The 14,625-nt window shown below is 40.5% G+C and overlaps 1 protein-coding gene across 1 annotated transcript in view; it reads right to left on the reverse strand.

Moving 5' to 3' along the window:
• Positions 1-14,625, reverse strand: part of OPN4 (opsin 4) — a 117,418-nt gene that overhangs the window by 82,333 nt on the left and 20,460 nt on the right. The window contains exon 2 of the mRNA XM_073574870.1: positions 2,249-2,391. Coding sequence (XP_073430971.1) covers positions 2,249-2,391 — 143 coding nt within the window. The remainder of the gene's footprint in view (positions 1-2,248; positions 2,392-14,625) is intronic.

Genomic DNA, 14,625 nt, shown 5'->3' on the forward strand with positions numbered 1-14,625 from the left:
TTGACAGAAGCTGGCAATTGAATTAGCGGCTATTCTACTTTGAAGAACTCTATGAAATATAAATATATATAGAAAATATAAGAGAATTGGGATCCAGCAAAAACATGAAAGTTCACCAGAATTATAAAATCTTCTTCTTTATTTATCCATTAATTCATATAAAAAATGTTTGAGGAACTCCAAACAATTGGTAACATTCCAGCAAGGGACTACATGTTTCAGCACTATGTGCCTTCTTCACGGTCCGTGGACCGTGAAGAAGGCACATAGTGCTGAAACATGTAGTCCCTTGCTGGAATGTTACCAATTGTTTGGAGTTCCTCATACATTTTTTATATGAATTAATGGATAAATAAAGAAGAAGATTTTATAATTCTGGTGAACTTTCATGTTTTTGCTGGATCCCAATTCTCTTATATTTTCTATTTGTTGGGGCACACTCCCTGCCTGGATCCGTGCAGAATATAAGGTGAACACCGACTATTGCATTAAGAGGAACTCCTTTATGGTGAGCTGGCTATATGTTCTTTACATTGTTTGAATATATATATATATATATATATATATGTGTGTGTGTGTGTGTCTCAATGACATGTACTGTATATATATATATATATATATGTATTCTATGTGTATATATCTATTCTTTCGTTTCTTTATTAAACCTGTCAGTGTGAGTTTTCTGTATAGTGCACTGAATTGCCGGGTGCGTATTTCTCGCAAGTCACATGTGTGGTCCGTGCGTAATGCGTATTTTTAGCGCACCCATAGACTTTCATTGGTGTACTACGGGCGTAGTACGCTGACAATCGCAGCATGCTGCGATTGGCACGGACCGTAGAATACGGACGAGTATACGGCTGTTGGGAGCTGCCCCATAGAGGATCATTTGTCCGTGTGTAATGCGTGCTTTTAACGCCTCTCACCCGTCCGTATTCCTCTCTAGTGTGACCCCGGCCTAAGAATACAAAACAAAAATTATCATCAGTACATGAATACATCACCAGAGCCATCAATAGTACATTAATGCATCACTAGAACCTCCATCAATACATGAATACATCTTAAGTGCCACTGGCAGTCAATACAGTTGTGTGAAAAAGTGTTTGCCTTACTGATTTCCTATTCTTTTGCTTTTTTTTCACACTTAAATGTTTCAGATCACCAAAAAAGTTTAAATATTAGACAAAGATAACAAAAGTAAGCACAAAATGAAGTTTTTAAATGAATGTCTTTATTATTAAGGGAAAAAGAAATCCAAATCTACAGGACCCTGTGCGAAAAAGTGGTTTTCCCCCCTTTAAACCATAAATAACTGCAATTTATCACATCTTTGGGAAGCTGAGTTCATATTCCCTAGCCACACCCAGGCGTGATTGCTGCCACACTTTTCTCAATCAAGAAATCACTTAAATAGGACCTGTCTGACAAAGTGAAGTACAACAAAAGATCCTCAAAGACTATACATCATGACTGGGTGCAAAGAAATTCTGGAGCAAATGAGAAACAAAGTAATTGAGATCTATCAGTCAGGAAAAAGGGTATAAAGCCATTTCTAAAGCTTTTGTATTCTAGCTGAGAGCCATTATCCACAACTGGTGGAACAGTGGTGAACCCTTCCAGCAGTTGCCAGCCAACCAAAATTACCCCAAGAGTGCAACAACTACTCATCCAAGAGGTCACAAAAGTCCCCACAACAACATCCAAAGAACTGTAGGCCTTACTTGGCTCAGTTAAGGTCATTGTTCATGACTCCACCACAAGAAAGAGACTGGGCAAAAGTGGCCTGCATGGAATAGTTCCAAGACGAAAACCACTGATGAACAATAAGAACATAAAGACTTGTCTCAGTTTTGCCAGAAAACACCTTGTGACCAACACTGCTCCCCTGTGTGCCAGCTCTGTGCTGAATTCCTGTGGCCGGAGGCGTTCAGCAATGTCAGAGTTTTATTTCCCGAAATTCCTCATCCCATACCTACAACTGATCACTGGGGGAGATGTTGATCAGGCAAGTCTTCCAATTGCTTTGTTGTCCAGGAGATAATTCTCAAGCAGAGATGTCTCATGTGGCAATGTCGGCGGACAAATAAAAATGTTATGTCTTCTGGAACAAGGGGATGAAAAAAATAAAAAGCACAAAAGCTGATATTAACATGGAAGGGGTTAAAAGGGACTTACTGTGTGTAAAATATCATACACAGTTCCATTAATAAGTAAAATATTTGAAAACAAATAAATATTGTAGTACCTGCAGAAAGCGTAGATGACCAGAAAGTTACCCAACGTCCCTGTTATTCCTACTGCCAGAATCACAGCCCCAATTACATAATGTACATGATCTGGAACATCGGCTGTAGGATAAGCATGACGGATAACTTCTCTAGGTGTTTCCTAATGAAGCCAGAATAGAAAACGTTATCAATAAAATCATGAATTTACATTTTTATTGTTAAAGGGAATCTATCATCAGGTTTTTGCTACCTCATCTAAGAGCAGCATAATGTAGGAAAATAGACCCTGATTCCAGAAATGTACCACTTAGTTTACTGGGGGCAGCAGTTGTGACACAATCAGAGCTTTTAGATGTAGCATGTAGCAGAGCTGAGAAAGCTAACCCAGCTTTATATGTACAATGTCAATTGACAGTGAGCTGCTAATCATCAGAGTAGGGGACTTGGTCAGACCAGGGCTCACTTAAGCTGTAGTCCAGAGAGTGATAATCTCCTGGTGATAAAACATTCATTGCATTGGAACAACAGTACACAGCCTAATAAGTGGTATCGCTTGGATTCTGTGTCTACATATTGAGAGATTCCCTTTAAATATGCGAGAAAGATGTACACAAACAAATAGAATATAATAATCAGTGTCAGTTCACAATCAGTCTATGGATACTTTAGAAAATTAAAAAAAAAATCATGGATAACAAGCTATAAAAGAAAATATTGCATAGTGCATATTCCATCAAGAAAAAAAAGCTGTGAAAGGAAATATGCATATTGCTCTTTTGACATCAAAAACATTAAATTGCAGGGGAGTGTTCTTTTCAGGAACTCATAATTTACCAAGTTCTGCAGATAAGCAAACAAGTAACTTTAAATGGAATTTGTCTGTAGGATTTGCTATGCAATCTGAGAGCAGTATGATGTAGAGAGCATGATTCCAGTGATGTATCACTTACTGGACTTCTTGGTGTTGATAGAATCCCTGCTTTCTCTGCTGTCGATGTAGCAGTGTTCAGAATGCTGAGCCCTGTATAACCTTGCCCATACCCATGATTAGGAGCTTCCTGTGTACACTGTACATCAATCAGTGATGGAGATTGCACATGAGACTTTGTCCTATAGTGATAATCTCCTGCTGATAAAACACTGATTACTTGGAAACACACAGCAACACACAGCCTAATAAGTGACACGTCACTGGAAAATCCAATGCAGAATAAATAGGTTTGGTGCTTTATCTGGAAATATAGTAAGACTGGCATTGCAAGCACCAGTGCCAAACAGTGCTGAAATAATACAGGCTATCACATGCATTTTTAAGATTTTTTTTAATTTGGTTCAGGTTAAAGATTTAGCATTTTCCTGTATTCTAAAGTCTCACTAAAGCACCATTGTATAATTTTCGGCATGACTTGGTGGTAGTTCATACTTCCCAAGGCTAATTTGCACTGAAGAACTTGAATGAATGAGCACTTTGATATTTACTGAATGAGAAGACTGAGTGATAAGGTCAATTTCCAGTTAACATAGCTGAGAAGGATATGCCTATTGAGAAGCTCCTCAGAGAGAAACAACTCCTTAATGTTTTTGACAACATACATATTGGCGTACTGTCCAAGTTTAAAATGAAAGGATTCAACTATATCTGTCCATTTGTTCTCAATGAAAAATGTCCAGTTGCGGAAGAAAGAAGCCTGAGACTAAATGAAAAAAAATGTTCACATCCACTCTAAAGTACAGCAGACCCACAAAAGACTTGATAGCAATCTATAGCAATGAGGTGTTTTTTTTAATCAAATTTTTATTGAATTTCCTTAAAGGGAATCTGTGACCCTTTTTTTCGACTATGAACTGCCGCTACTGACATCAGGGGCTTATCTACAGCATTCTGTAATGCTGTAGATAAGTCCCCGATGTAACCTGAAAGATAAGAAAAAAGAGTTTGATTATACTCACCGGGAGGGCGGTTCGATCTTGGTCCGATGGGTGTTGCGGTCCGGCGCCTCCCATCTTCTAACGGTGACATCCTCTTCTTTCCTTCCTGTCGTGGCTCCGGCGCACTGCTCTGCCCTGTTGAGGGCAGAGCAGAGTCCTGCAGTGCGCAGGCGCCGGGAGAGGTCCGGCGCCTGCGCACTGCAGTATTTTGCTCTGCCCTCAACAGGGCAGAGCAGTGCGCCGGAGCCACGACAGGAAGGAAAGAAGAGGACGTCACCTTTAGAAGATGGGAGGCCCCGCACCGCAACACCCATCAGACCAAGATCGAACCGCCCTCCCGGTGAGTATAATCAAACTCTTTTTTTCTTATCTTTCAGGTTACATAGGGGGCTTATCTACAGCATTACAGAATGCTGTAGATAAGCCCCTGATGTCAGTGGCAGCAGCTCATAGTCGAAAAAAAGGGTCACAGATTCCCTTTAAGCAACAATGTTCCATGGGTTTTGCGAAGGCCCAACTTTGGATACGTCACCTTACAGGCATGCAAAGTGTACAGTAGGGGGTTAGGGCCTAAGAGAAAAAAAGACCCATGGAAAAAGTGGTGTACTAATCTCTAGGAGGTGTGTAATGTAAAGTTGTTGAAGTAGTTGATGATATGTCTTTTAAATCAATAATATGAAGGGATTTTTAAATATGTAAATTAATTGACCAATTAACCAGTTGTGAGAAGGGCTGTGGGAATTTGCAGAACAAATTGAACCATGAGTGATGGTTGGACACACCATGAGTGATGGTTGTGGTGATCAGCCAAGCTATATTATTTGTAGAACTAAAACTAGAACTATGATTATCACCGTTTTTGCATGTAGAGATAACGGCACTTAAAAGAGCACACAGCTCAGGACAAATGAGAGCCGTGATGCTAGGGCTGGGACAGTGTAATTACACAGGACTGATAAGAGCAGCTCGGTCAGGAGCTAAGCAGGATAGGAAAGAGTAGGAAGGTGAGCAGCTAACTTCTGTATATAAATCAACTGGCTGGAAAGAGCTGATTGACATTTTGTGAGTTAATACCTCTCCTGTAATGTAACCATTGCACCCACTTGGCCTGATACTAGTGGTCCAGCTCAATGGAAACATAGCTGTACACAATGTAAGATAAAAGCTTTCATATCAGGACAGCCATAGCATATACAAAAATCAAATCAATTGCAAATGTGCTTGTTTTCATGCTGTTTAACTAATTAAATTAATTAAATCACTTAAGATAACCCTTTAACTGCAAATATTAATTTCTCTCTTCCTCCAATAACCATCCCTGATTTTTGATGGCATACAACATTTACCAATTCAGTGAACTATAACTAGTCTTGTTTTCCTTTTTAAAGCCAAACTTTTTTTAGTTTTCACAATATTGTTATTCTTGAACAAATAATGACTAACCATGAGTATTATTACCTAACGTCTACATGGTAACATTTGTAGAGATGGAAATCCTACACATGCTCCAACCATAGTAATCAGAGTGTCAGACAGCCATGGCTTGGCACACTAGTGGCCCATTGCATGCCATTCATGCCAGGAAATTTGCCTTATTTGCATCTTAGTGCTAGGTGAATTTCTCATGACTGTGGTGGACTGATAAATATAAAACAATAGAAGATAAAATGCAGGAATACCAATCTACATTTCAGGCTTTAATGTCTTATTTTACCTTTTTGTCAATATGACAAAATATAGGGGCATGCTTAGTTGCAAGTCCTATTTCAACTATGAAAATTTGTTGCCACATATTGGGCATAAAAATAAATAAAAATAATCTATCCTCGCCTTACGAGGTAATGCAAGCCTACTCTTCTGCCTTTTTTCTGTGTAACCTAGCCTGCCATTATGATATCTCCTCCCATGTGACTGCTGCAGCTTGTGATTGTCCGCAGTTGTTACATGATGATACATCACGGGAAGCCAGATGTATGGAAAATGTTATTGGACTAGGGTTATAGGAGCTATGGAAATCCACATCTTTGGTCAATTTCCATGCAGAGTCTACCCAGATTTTGTCCACAGCATGTGGATGAAATGTGGCACACTATAGATTTTCTACTCATAGAATCAAGAGATAAAATTTGCATCATATCCGCACTTATAATGTTTTTACTATAATGTAATGATCACAAATCTCATGAAAATACATGTATTTAATATGCACGTTTGATAGAGTAAAATAACACTGCCAAAAAAAGAACATATTAACGTTAGGAACGCAGATCGCCTTACACTTTTGACACAGCAAATAAACCTCTGATCTCATAAGAAGATTTATGCCCTGAAAAAATTAGAAGCCTTTGACTCATCAAATGCAATGAGATCAGTGCACTGTAATCATGGTGATGGCTTTCATTAGATGACCACTAATTCAATCATATTTATATTCAAGGGTTTCTTTCTTTCATAGTTAATTTGATTATTGCATGGTGCTAAATGCCTATGAAATTTTACTAATATTATTTAAAAATTAGGAATATACATTTTCTAATTGAATACCAGCTTAGTAATGTGATTAGTCTATACTTCCCCACTGCAATTTCCACTTAGAAAATGATTATTTGTTATATTTTCACATCTGCAACATTTGTGAGATGGTCTCCAGTCATATCTGAAGCCACAGTAGTGTGTTGGATCTAACGGCTTCATTAGGTCTGATAGGGTCATTTTGACGACAAGACTAGTGCTGCATGCTGCGATACTGTTACTGCCCAAAAATGACAAAACCATTCACAGAGTACTGAACACCGCCATGATCTGATGGACTAATGGCCATTGATCAACAATTTTTTCGCTCTTGTATTAACCTCAGTGCAATCACTTTGGAATGTACTCATGTAACTAAGGCGCGTTAAAGGGTCGACATTGACTTTTAGGATTGCTACTTCCAATAGGTGGCACTAGAGTTCCAGTCCTCTTCCTCTCTGAAGAGACAATTTGCATATTTCCCTGAGGAGCATTGCGGCTTTAAGTCTCCTCATCTCAGCATGCTTAGCATGTCATTCTCTGCAAGGAGAAATGATACTTCTTGGATATCGGTCAGACGCCTCTCACACAGCCAAACCAGATCTCACACTTTGCACTGATGAGGGGCAGTACCCCGAAACACAGTGTCTGCAAATGGAGATTCTGGCTTGGCTTTTATCCTAAGTCATGTAACTAAGGCTCGTTAAAGGGTCGGCAATGACTTTTAGGATTGCTACTTCCAATAGGTGGCACTAGATTTCTAGTTCTCTTCCTCTCTGAAGAGACAATTTGCATATTTCCCAGAGGAGCATTGCGGCTTTTAGTCTCCTCATCTCGACATGCTTAGCATGTCATTTTCCTCAAGGAGAAATGATACTTCTTGGATATCACTTTGGAAAGCACAGGTGGAAATGCAAAGAAATTACAATTCTTTCAATATTTTGCCTTATGGGAGTAAGCAAATGAGACGAAATAATTAAAGTAAACTAATTGTAAAAAATATAGTCTGCAAGTTTCATATTTTATCTTCTTTGGCATCATGCTGGATTTCCATTAGCATAAAGCAGAATTATAGCTAGGCTTTCCTTCACCAATGGCAAAGACTAAAAATTATTGCCTAAATCCTGTAGCTGAATACTCTGGGACAAGGCAGTGTGGCTTGTTGGCATCATATTTACGCTCAAAACCTAATTTTTAACCCCTTTACCCCCAAGGGTGGTTTGCATGTTAATGACCAGGCCAATTTTTACAATTCTGACCACTGTCCCTTTATGAGGTAATAACTCTGGAACGCCTTCAAGGATACCAGTGATTCTGACACTGTTTTCTCAGCACATATTGTACTTCATGATAGTGATAAAATTTATTTGCTATAACTTGCATTAATTTGTGATAAAAACTGAAGTTTGGCAAAAATTTTGAAAATTTCACAATTTTCTAACTTTGAATCTTCATACCCTTAAAACAGAGAAATATGTCGCACAAAATAGCTAATAAATAACATTTCCCACATGTTTACTTTACATCAGCACAATTTTGGAACCAATATTTTTTTTTGTTAGGAAGTTATAAGTGTTAAAAGTTGACCAGCGATTTCTCATTTTTGCAACACCATTTTTTTTAGGGACCACATCACATTTGACGTTCCTTTGAGGGGTCTATATGATAGAAAATACCCAAAAGTGACACCATTCTAAAAATTTCACCCCTGAAGGTGCTCAAAACCACAATCAAAAAGTTTATTAACCCTTCAGGTGCTTCACAGGAATTTTTGGAATGTTTTAAAAAAATAAACATTTAACTTTTTATTTTACCAAGGGTAACAGGAGAAATTGGACTCTAAAAGTTGTTGTACAATTTGTCCTGAGTATGCTGATACCCCATATATGCAGGTAAACCACTGTTTGGGCGCATGGCAGAGCTTGGAAGGGAAGGAGCGCCGTTTGACTTTTCAATGCAAAATTAGTGTTATGGGAAGCCTAGGTAACTTTAGGCTGAAACCCTGGGGCCCCTGCAGAGTCCCTCAGACTAGGGGAAACCCTGTCTGTCCCTCAACCCAGGGTTTACACTGAAGGTGTGCCTGCCTGGGCCTCCACCCTGTCCTTGTCTCCTGTCCAGCCCTAAGCTGAACCCACCACCCTCCACCCAGTGAGGAGACCAAGCACCAGACCCCACAAATAAGTATGGACAGGGATAACAGAAATGCACCACACCGCGTACACACAGGGCAATACAGTAATGTGCAAGGGCAACCAAATAATACAACACAGGGAGGCAAAATGGCAACAATGGAATATACTACACCAGCAACCGTATGCTCCTTAGACCACCACTCCAGACCGGTATCGTTTAGCACAAGGCAAGAGCTATAGTCGGCGACGCCCATAGTCACACAGGGCAATTTAAAGACAGAGGGCGTGGCTAAGCCCTCAGCCAGAATGACAGCCTGGTTAACCCAATCCAAGCCGGATCAGAAGACCAACCAGCGCCGCTGAGAACCATGTGGTAGGATGGGGTATTACCGCTGTCTGCCGGACACCCTGGTGCGAACAGTGTCCAACATGACAATTAGCTGGAATTGAGATCGGACGCCATGTCGCGTTTGGAGAGCCCCGAATGTGCCTAAACAGTGGAAACCACCCACAAGTGACACAATTTTGAAAACTAGACCCCCTATGGAGCTTATCTAGATATGTGGTGAGCACTTTAAACCCTCAAATGCTTCACAGAAGTTTATAATGTATAGCCGTAAAAATAAAAAAATCTTATTTTTTTCACAAAAAAGATCTTTTTGCCCCAAATTTTTTATTTTCCCAAGGGTAACAGGAGAAATTGGACCCCAAAAGTTGTTGATCAATTTTTTCTGAGTATGTTGATACCCAACATGTAGGGGCAAACCACTGTTTGGGCGCATGGCAGAGCTCGGAAGGGAAGGAGCACCATTTGATTCTTTCAGCGCAGAATTGGCTGGAATTGAGATCAGACACATGTCGCATTTGGAGAGCCCCTGATGTGCCTAAACAGTAGAAACCCCCCAATTCTAACTCCAACCCTAACCCCAACACACCCCTAACCCTAATGCCAATGCTAACCATAATCCTAAACACAAACCTAACTCTAACTCACCCCTAACCCTAATCCCAACCCTAACCCTAACTTTAGCCCCAACCCTAACCCCAACTTTAGGCCCAACCCTAACCCTACCTTTAGCCCCACCCCAACCCTAACCCTAACCCTAATGGAAAAATGGAAATAAATACATTTTTTATGTTATTAGTTTTTCCACACTAAGGATGTGATAAAGGGGGGTTTGATCTACTATTTATAGCAGATTTTTATAGCGGGTTTTTATGCTTGGCAGCTGTCACACACTAAAAGATGCTTTTTATTGCAAAAAAAAGTTTTTGCATCACCACATTTTGAGAGCTATAATTTTTCCATATTTTGGCCCACAGAGTCATGTGAGGTTTTGTTTTTGCGGGAAGAGTTGACGTTTTAATTGGTACCATTTTTGGGCGCTTGATAATTTTTGAACACTTTTTATTCCGGTTTTTGGGAGGCAGAATGAACTAAAAACAGCAATTCATGAATTTCTTTTGGGGGGGTGTTTATACCGATCTGCGTGTGCTAAAAACTGATAAAGCAGTTTCATTCTTCAGGTCAGTATGATGACAGAAGATGATGATACCTCATTTATATCATTTTTTATGTTTTGGTGCTTTTATACAATAAAAACTATTTTATAGAAAAAATAATTATTTTTGCATCGCTTTATTCTGAGGGCTATAACTTTTTTTATTTTTCTGGTGATGGAGCTATATAGCAGCTTATTTTTTGCTGGACAAGATGACGTTTTCAGCGGTACCACGTCTGTTTATAACCGTCTTTTTGATAGCGTGTTATTGCACTTTTTGTTCGGTGGTATGATAATAAAGCCTTTTTTTTTTTTTAATGGTGTTCACTAAAGAGGTTAACTAGTGGGACAGTTTTATATGTCGTTTCGTTATGGACGATACTAAATATGTGTGCTTTTATAGTTTAGATTTTTTTTATTCAAATATTGATTAATGATAGAATAAATATTGATATTTTATTATTATTTTTAAAATATTTTTACAATTTTTTATTTCACTCTACCTTTTCCACTGTGTCCCAGTATGGGACACTCATTTTGTGCAGGTTGACCGCTTATATGGCATGTAGATCTGCATGCCAAATAAGCTGTCCGCGCTGCACTCTGTGCACACTGACATCAGCGACTTCCTGACATGTAGTGCGCATAACAGGAAGTCTGTGAACTCTGGTAACCCAACATCATAATGATATCGGGTTACCATGGGAGCCATCGGGACCCTGCGTCATGCCGCGGGGTCTCCGACCAAAGGCAGAGGGGCTGTCAGAGCTGACAGCCCCTCTGCCTGCTCCTGGAACGCTGCAATCATGTTTGATCGCAGTGTTCCAGGGGTTAAAGTGCTCCTGGCACTTAGTGCCGGGTGTCAGCTGTGAAAATCAGCTGACACCCGGCCACGATCAGCTCGCTCCGCCCATGAGTGCGGCTGATCGCGTGTGATAACGTACTATTCCGTCCATGGGTATTAAGTCCCAGGGCACATGGACGGAATAGTACGTCCAATGCCAGAAAGGGGTTAAAGAAAGCATAGAGTTGTAAAGAAATTCCAGGCACAGATTTAATATTGTCCTTAAACCATATTCACATAAATTATTTATTTTTTTTATTTTTACTATTTCTCAATCACTTATTATTTAAAGAAGTGTTTCAAAGTTTTGTGTTTTGCTTTGAAATGCTTCGTCCAGGGGTGAAGCACTTCACTGCGAAACGCTCATCAGGTGAGGTGGGTGCCTTGATTACTTCACCTTCTTAGGTAATGTGCATGGCTCTCTTGTAGATTATGTTGGGGATATGCTCTCAAATGGGCAACAATGATACTTATAGGGCATGATGCATACATATGTTACTAAGTGATCACTATTAGGGTTTTGTTACACACTTATTGTCTAGCATTGCTCTGGTATTGCATATATGTACTCTCATCTGTCATTACCTACTCTAACATGATACACTGCAATATATATACACTTTAACCAAAAGATGATGTTTTGAAGCTACACTACTATTTGGTATTTAAACCTCTACATATACGTTATACATCATATCCAGGTTATCCCACCCATTGTTCTATTTGTGATGCTTCTCTTGTTATCTTAACAAATACATATTTTATATGTTTCACACTCTCTATTGATTGTACATGTTTTTATTGTCTAAAGTTTTATTGGCCTTTTTTATTTTGCCTTATATAATAGCCTATAGGAATGAGTGGAAAAGGTCTGGCACTGAGGCTGCACAGACTCCCTGCCTGACCCGCAATGAACTGACAGCGTGGGAAAATGTTCAGAAACTTTCCCACACTAATCAGTTCATCTCTGGTCAGGCAGTTTACAGATGGGCCAGTCGCATTAGCACCGCTCCCGATTGTAAACTATTTAACCCCTTCATATGGATTGCGGAGTGGCACTTGACTGTACGGCGGACAGGTATGGGATATTGTTGCTTTTTTATTTTGGATTTTTTACAGGAGAACGATGGCTTCAAATGGATTGGGAGTGTAATAAAGATGGAAAAATGTGTGTTTATTTCATTAAAAGTCTTTTTTCTTAATGTCTGTGTGGTTCTTTAACCCTTTCAGACTAGTGGATTAATAAGTGATAGGTATCTTACTGACACCTCTCCATTATTAACCAGGCTTAATGTCACCTTACAGTAGCAAGGTGACATTAAACCCTTATTATCCCATATGCCACCCTCTATAGGGCAATGGGAAGAGAGCGGGTTAGTGCCGGAATTGGGGTGGTTGGGTGCAGATTTTTTTAGCCGGGAGGGCAAAAACAATGGTCCCTTTCTAGGCTATTAATATCTGCCCTCAGTCACTGGCTTGCCCTCTCTGGGCAAAAAAAAAGTTGGGCTGGAGCCCACGCCAGTTTTTTCTGTGAATTAATCCTTTGATTTAACATCTGCAGCTCCAAAATTTTACACACATACACTACTAACATTATTAGTGAGGGACTTATGAAAAAGTAACGGATATGCAATGGTTTACTATATGTAAACCATGTCTCATATCCTGTCAGGTTCTGTAATGATTTTGCAGAATGTCGACAATTGATTTTTTACCTATTCTGCTATCTATATCTCTATGAAATACAGATATATATATATATATATTGCAGGGATTCGCTCTGGTAGGTAATGGCAGGACTGCAGTAACGAGGCATCACACAGGCGTAAAGTCCAATTTCAGTGGTTTGATGTCACGTTGCAAACAGCAGATTAACAGAAAGTAAGGAAAAACATAAATATACTCCAGCTTGGAGAACCACTGGTCCCAGACTCACCCCTTGCAAGGGATGGGCTTAACTAAGCGGCTGCCAGGTCCGTGGCATCCGCCAGGTGCCATTCCCAGGGTTGTTGAGAGTCTTGCTGCTATAGTCCTGCAGCACGGGGATCCTGTATACAAGTTCAGGCTAAGTCCAGCCAAGTTCCTGTAACTTCCATACACCCTCACCATGTGCCAAACACCAACACCCAATTACATAGCCCATAACCCCTCCTACAAGTGAGGTAAACATCACATGGGCTGATCACGTGACCATGACATCATCGCAGGTCCTGTCTTTAGGGAAAAACCTGGACAAACATTAACCTGCTGGGAGAAATCACCCTCCCATCCAGTAAAACCCCTTTACTGTACCACATACCTCCCTCCTATGTTCAACACTAAGGGGGTGAACACATGACATACAGTGAACTCTGGACAGGGCATCTGCATTCCCCTGTAGTCTGCCTGCCCGATGTTCTACTGAAAATTTTAAATTTTGCAGGGACAGGAACCACCTGGTGACTCAGGCATTCCTCTCCTTAGCTTGACTCATCCACGTAAGAGGGGAATGACCTGTCACCAACCGAAATGTTCTCCCCAGCAAATAGTAGCGCAATGACTCCAGTGCCCACTTGATGGCCAGGCACTCTCTCTCCACAATACTGTACCTGGTTTCAGCTGGGGTAAGCTTCCGGCTTAGGAAACTAACGGGATGTTCTTCCTCGTTAACCTTCTGAGATAGCACGGCCCCGAGCCCTATCTCAGAGGCATCTGTCTGCGCAACAAACTCTTTTTTGAAATTTGAAGTGATCAGGACTGGTGTACCACACAGTACCCCTTTTAACTTTGTAAAGGCCTCCTCTAACTGATCATTCCAGTGGACCATCACAGATTTCCTCCCTTTTAAGCAGTCTGTTAAAGGCGCAGACAGCGTTGCAAAGTTGGGAATGAACCGCCTGTAATATCCCACCAAACCTAAAAAGGCTTTTACCTGTTTTGTTGTGAGGGGATGGGGCCAGTTCTGAATTGCCTCCACTTTGCTTACTTGAGGCTTCAGAACTCCTCTCCCAATGACGTAACCCAAGTACCGAGCTTCCTCCAACCCTATGGAACACTTCTTTGGGTTGGCAGTTAGCCCTGCTTGTCGTAGAGAGTCTATCACTGCCTGTACTTTTGCTAAGAGACTTTCCCAGTCGGTGCTGTACACAATAATATCGTCTAGATAGGCTGAGGCATAGCGGCGATGGGGACGGAGAACAATATCCATTAATCACTGGAATGTTGCTGGTGCGCCATGCAACCCAAAGGGTAACACCTTATACTGGAACAGCCCCTCGGGTGTTACAAAAGGTGTTTTTCATTCGCCGCCTCTGTTAGGGGTACCTACCAATAACCTTTTGTAAGGTCCAGGGTTGTAAAATACCGTGCCTGCCCAAATCGCTCTATCAACTTGTCAACCCGAGGCATAGGGTAGGCGTCAAACTTTGAAATGTCATTAAGTTTTCTAAAATCATTACAGAATCTCAGAGACCCATCAGGCTTGGGTATTGGGACTA

This window comes from Dendrobates tinctorius, unplaced genomic scaffold (genome assembly GCF_039654945.1).
Source record: "Dendrobates tinctorius isolate UK_male_01 unplaced genomic scaffold, ASM3965494v1 ptg000040l, whole genome shotgun sequence".
Classification (NCBI taxonomy): domain Eukaryota; kingdom Metazoa; phylum Chordata; class Amphibia; order Anura; family Dendrobatidae; genus Dendrobates; species Dendrobates tinctorius.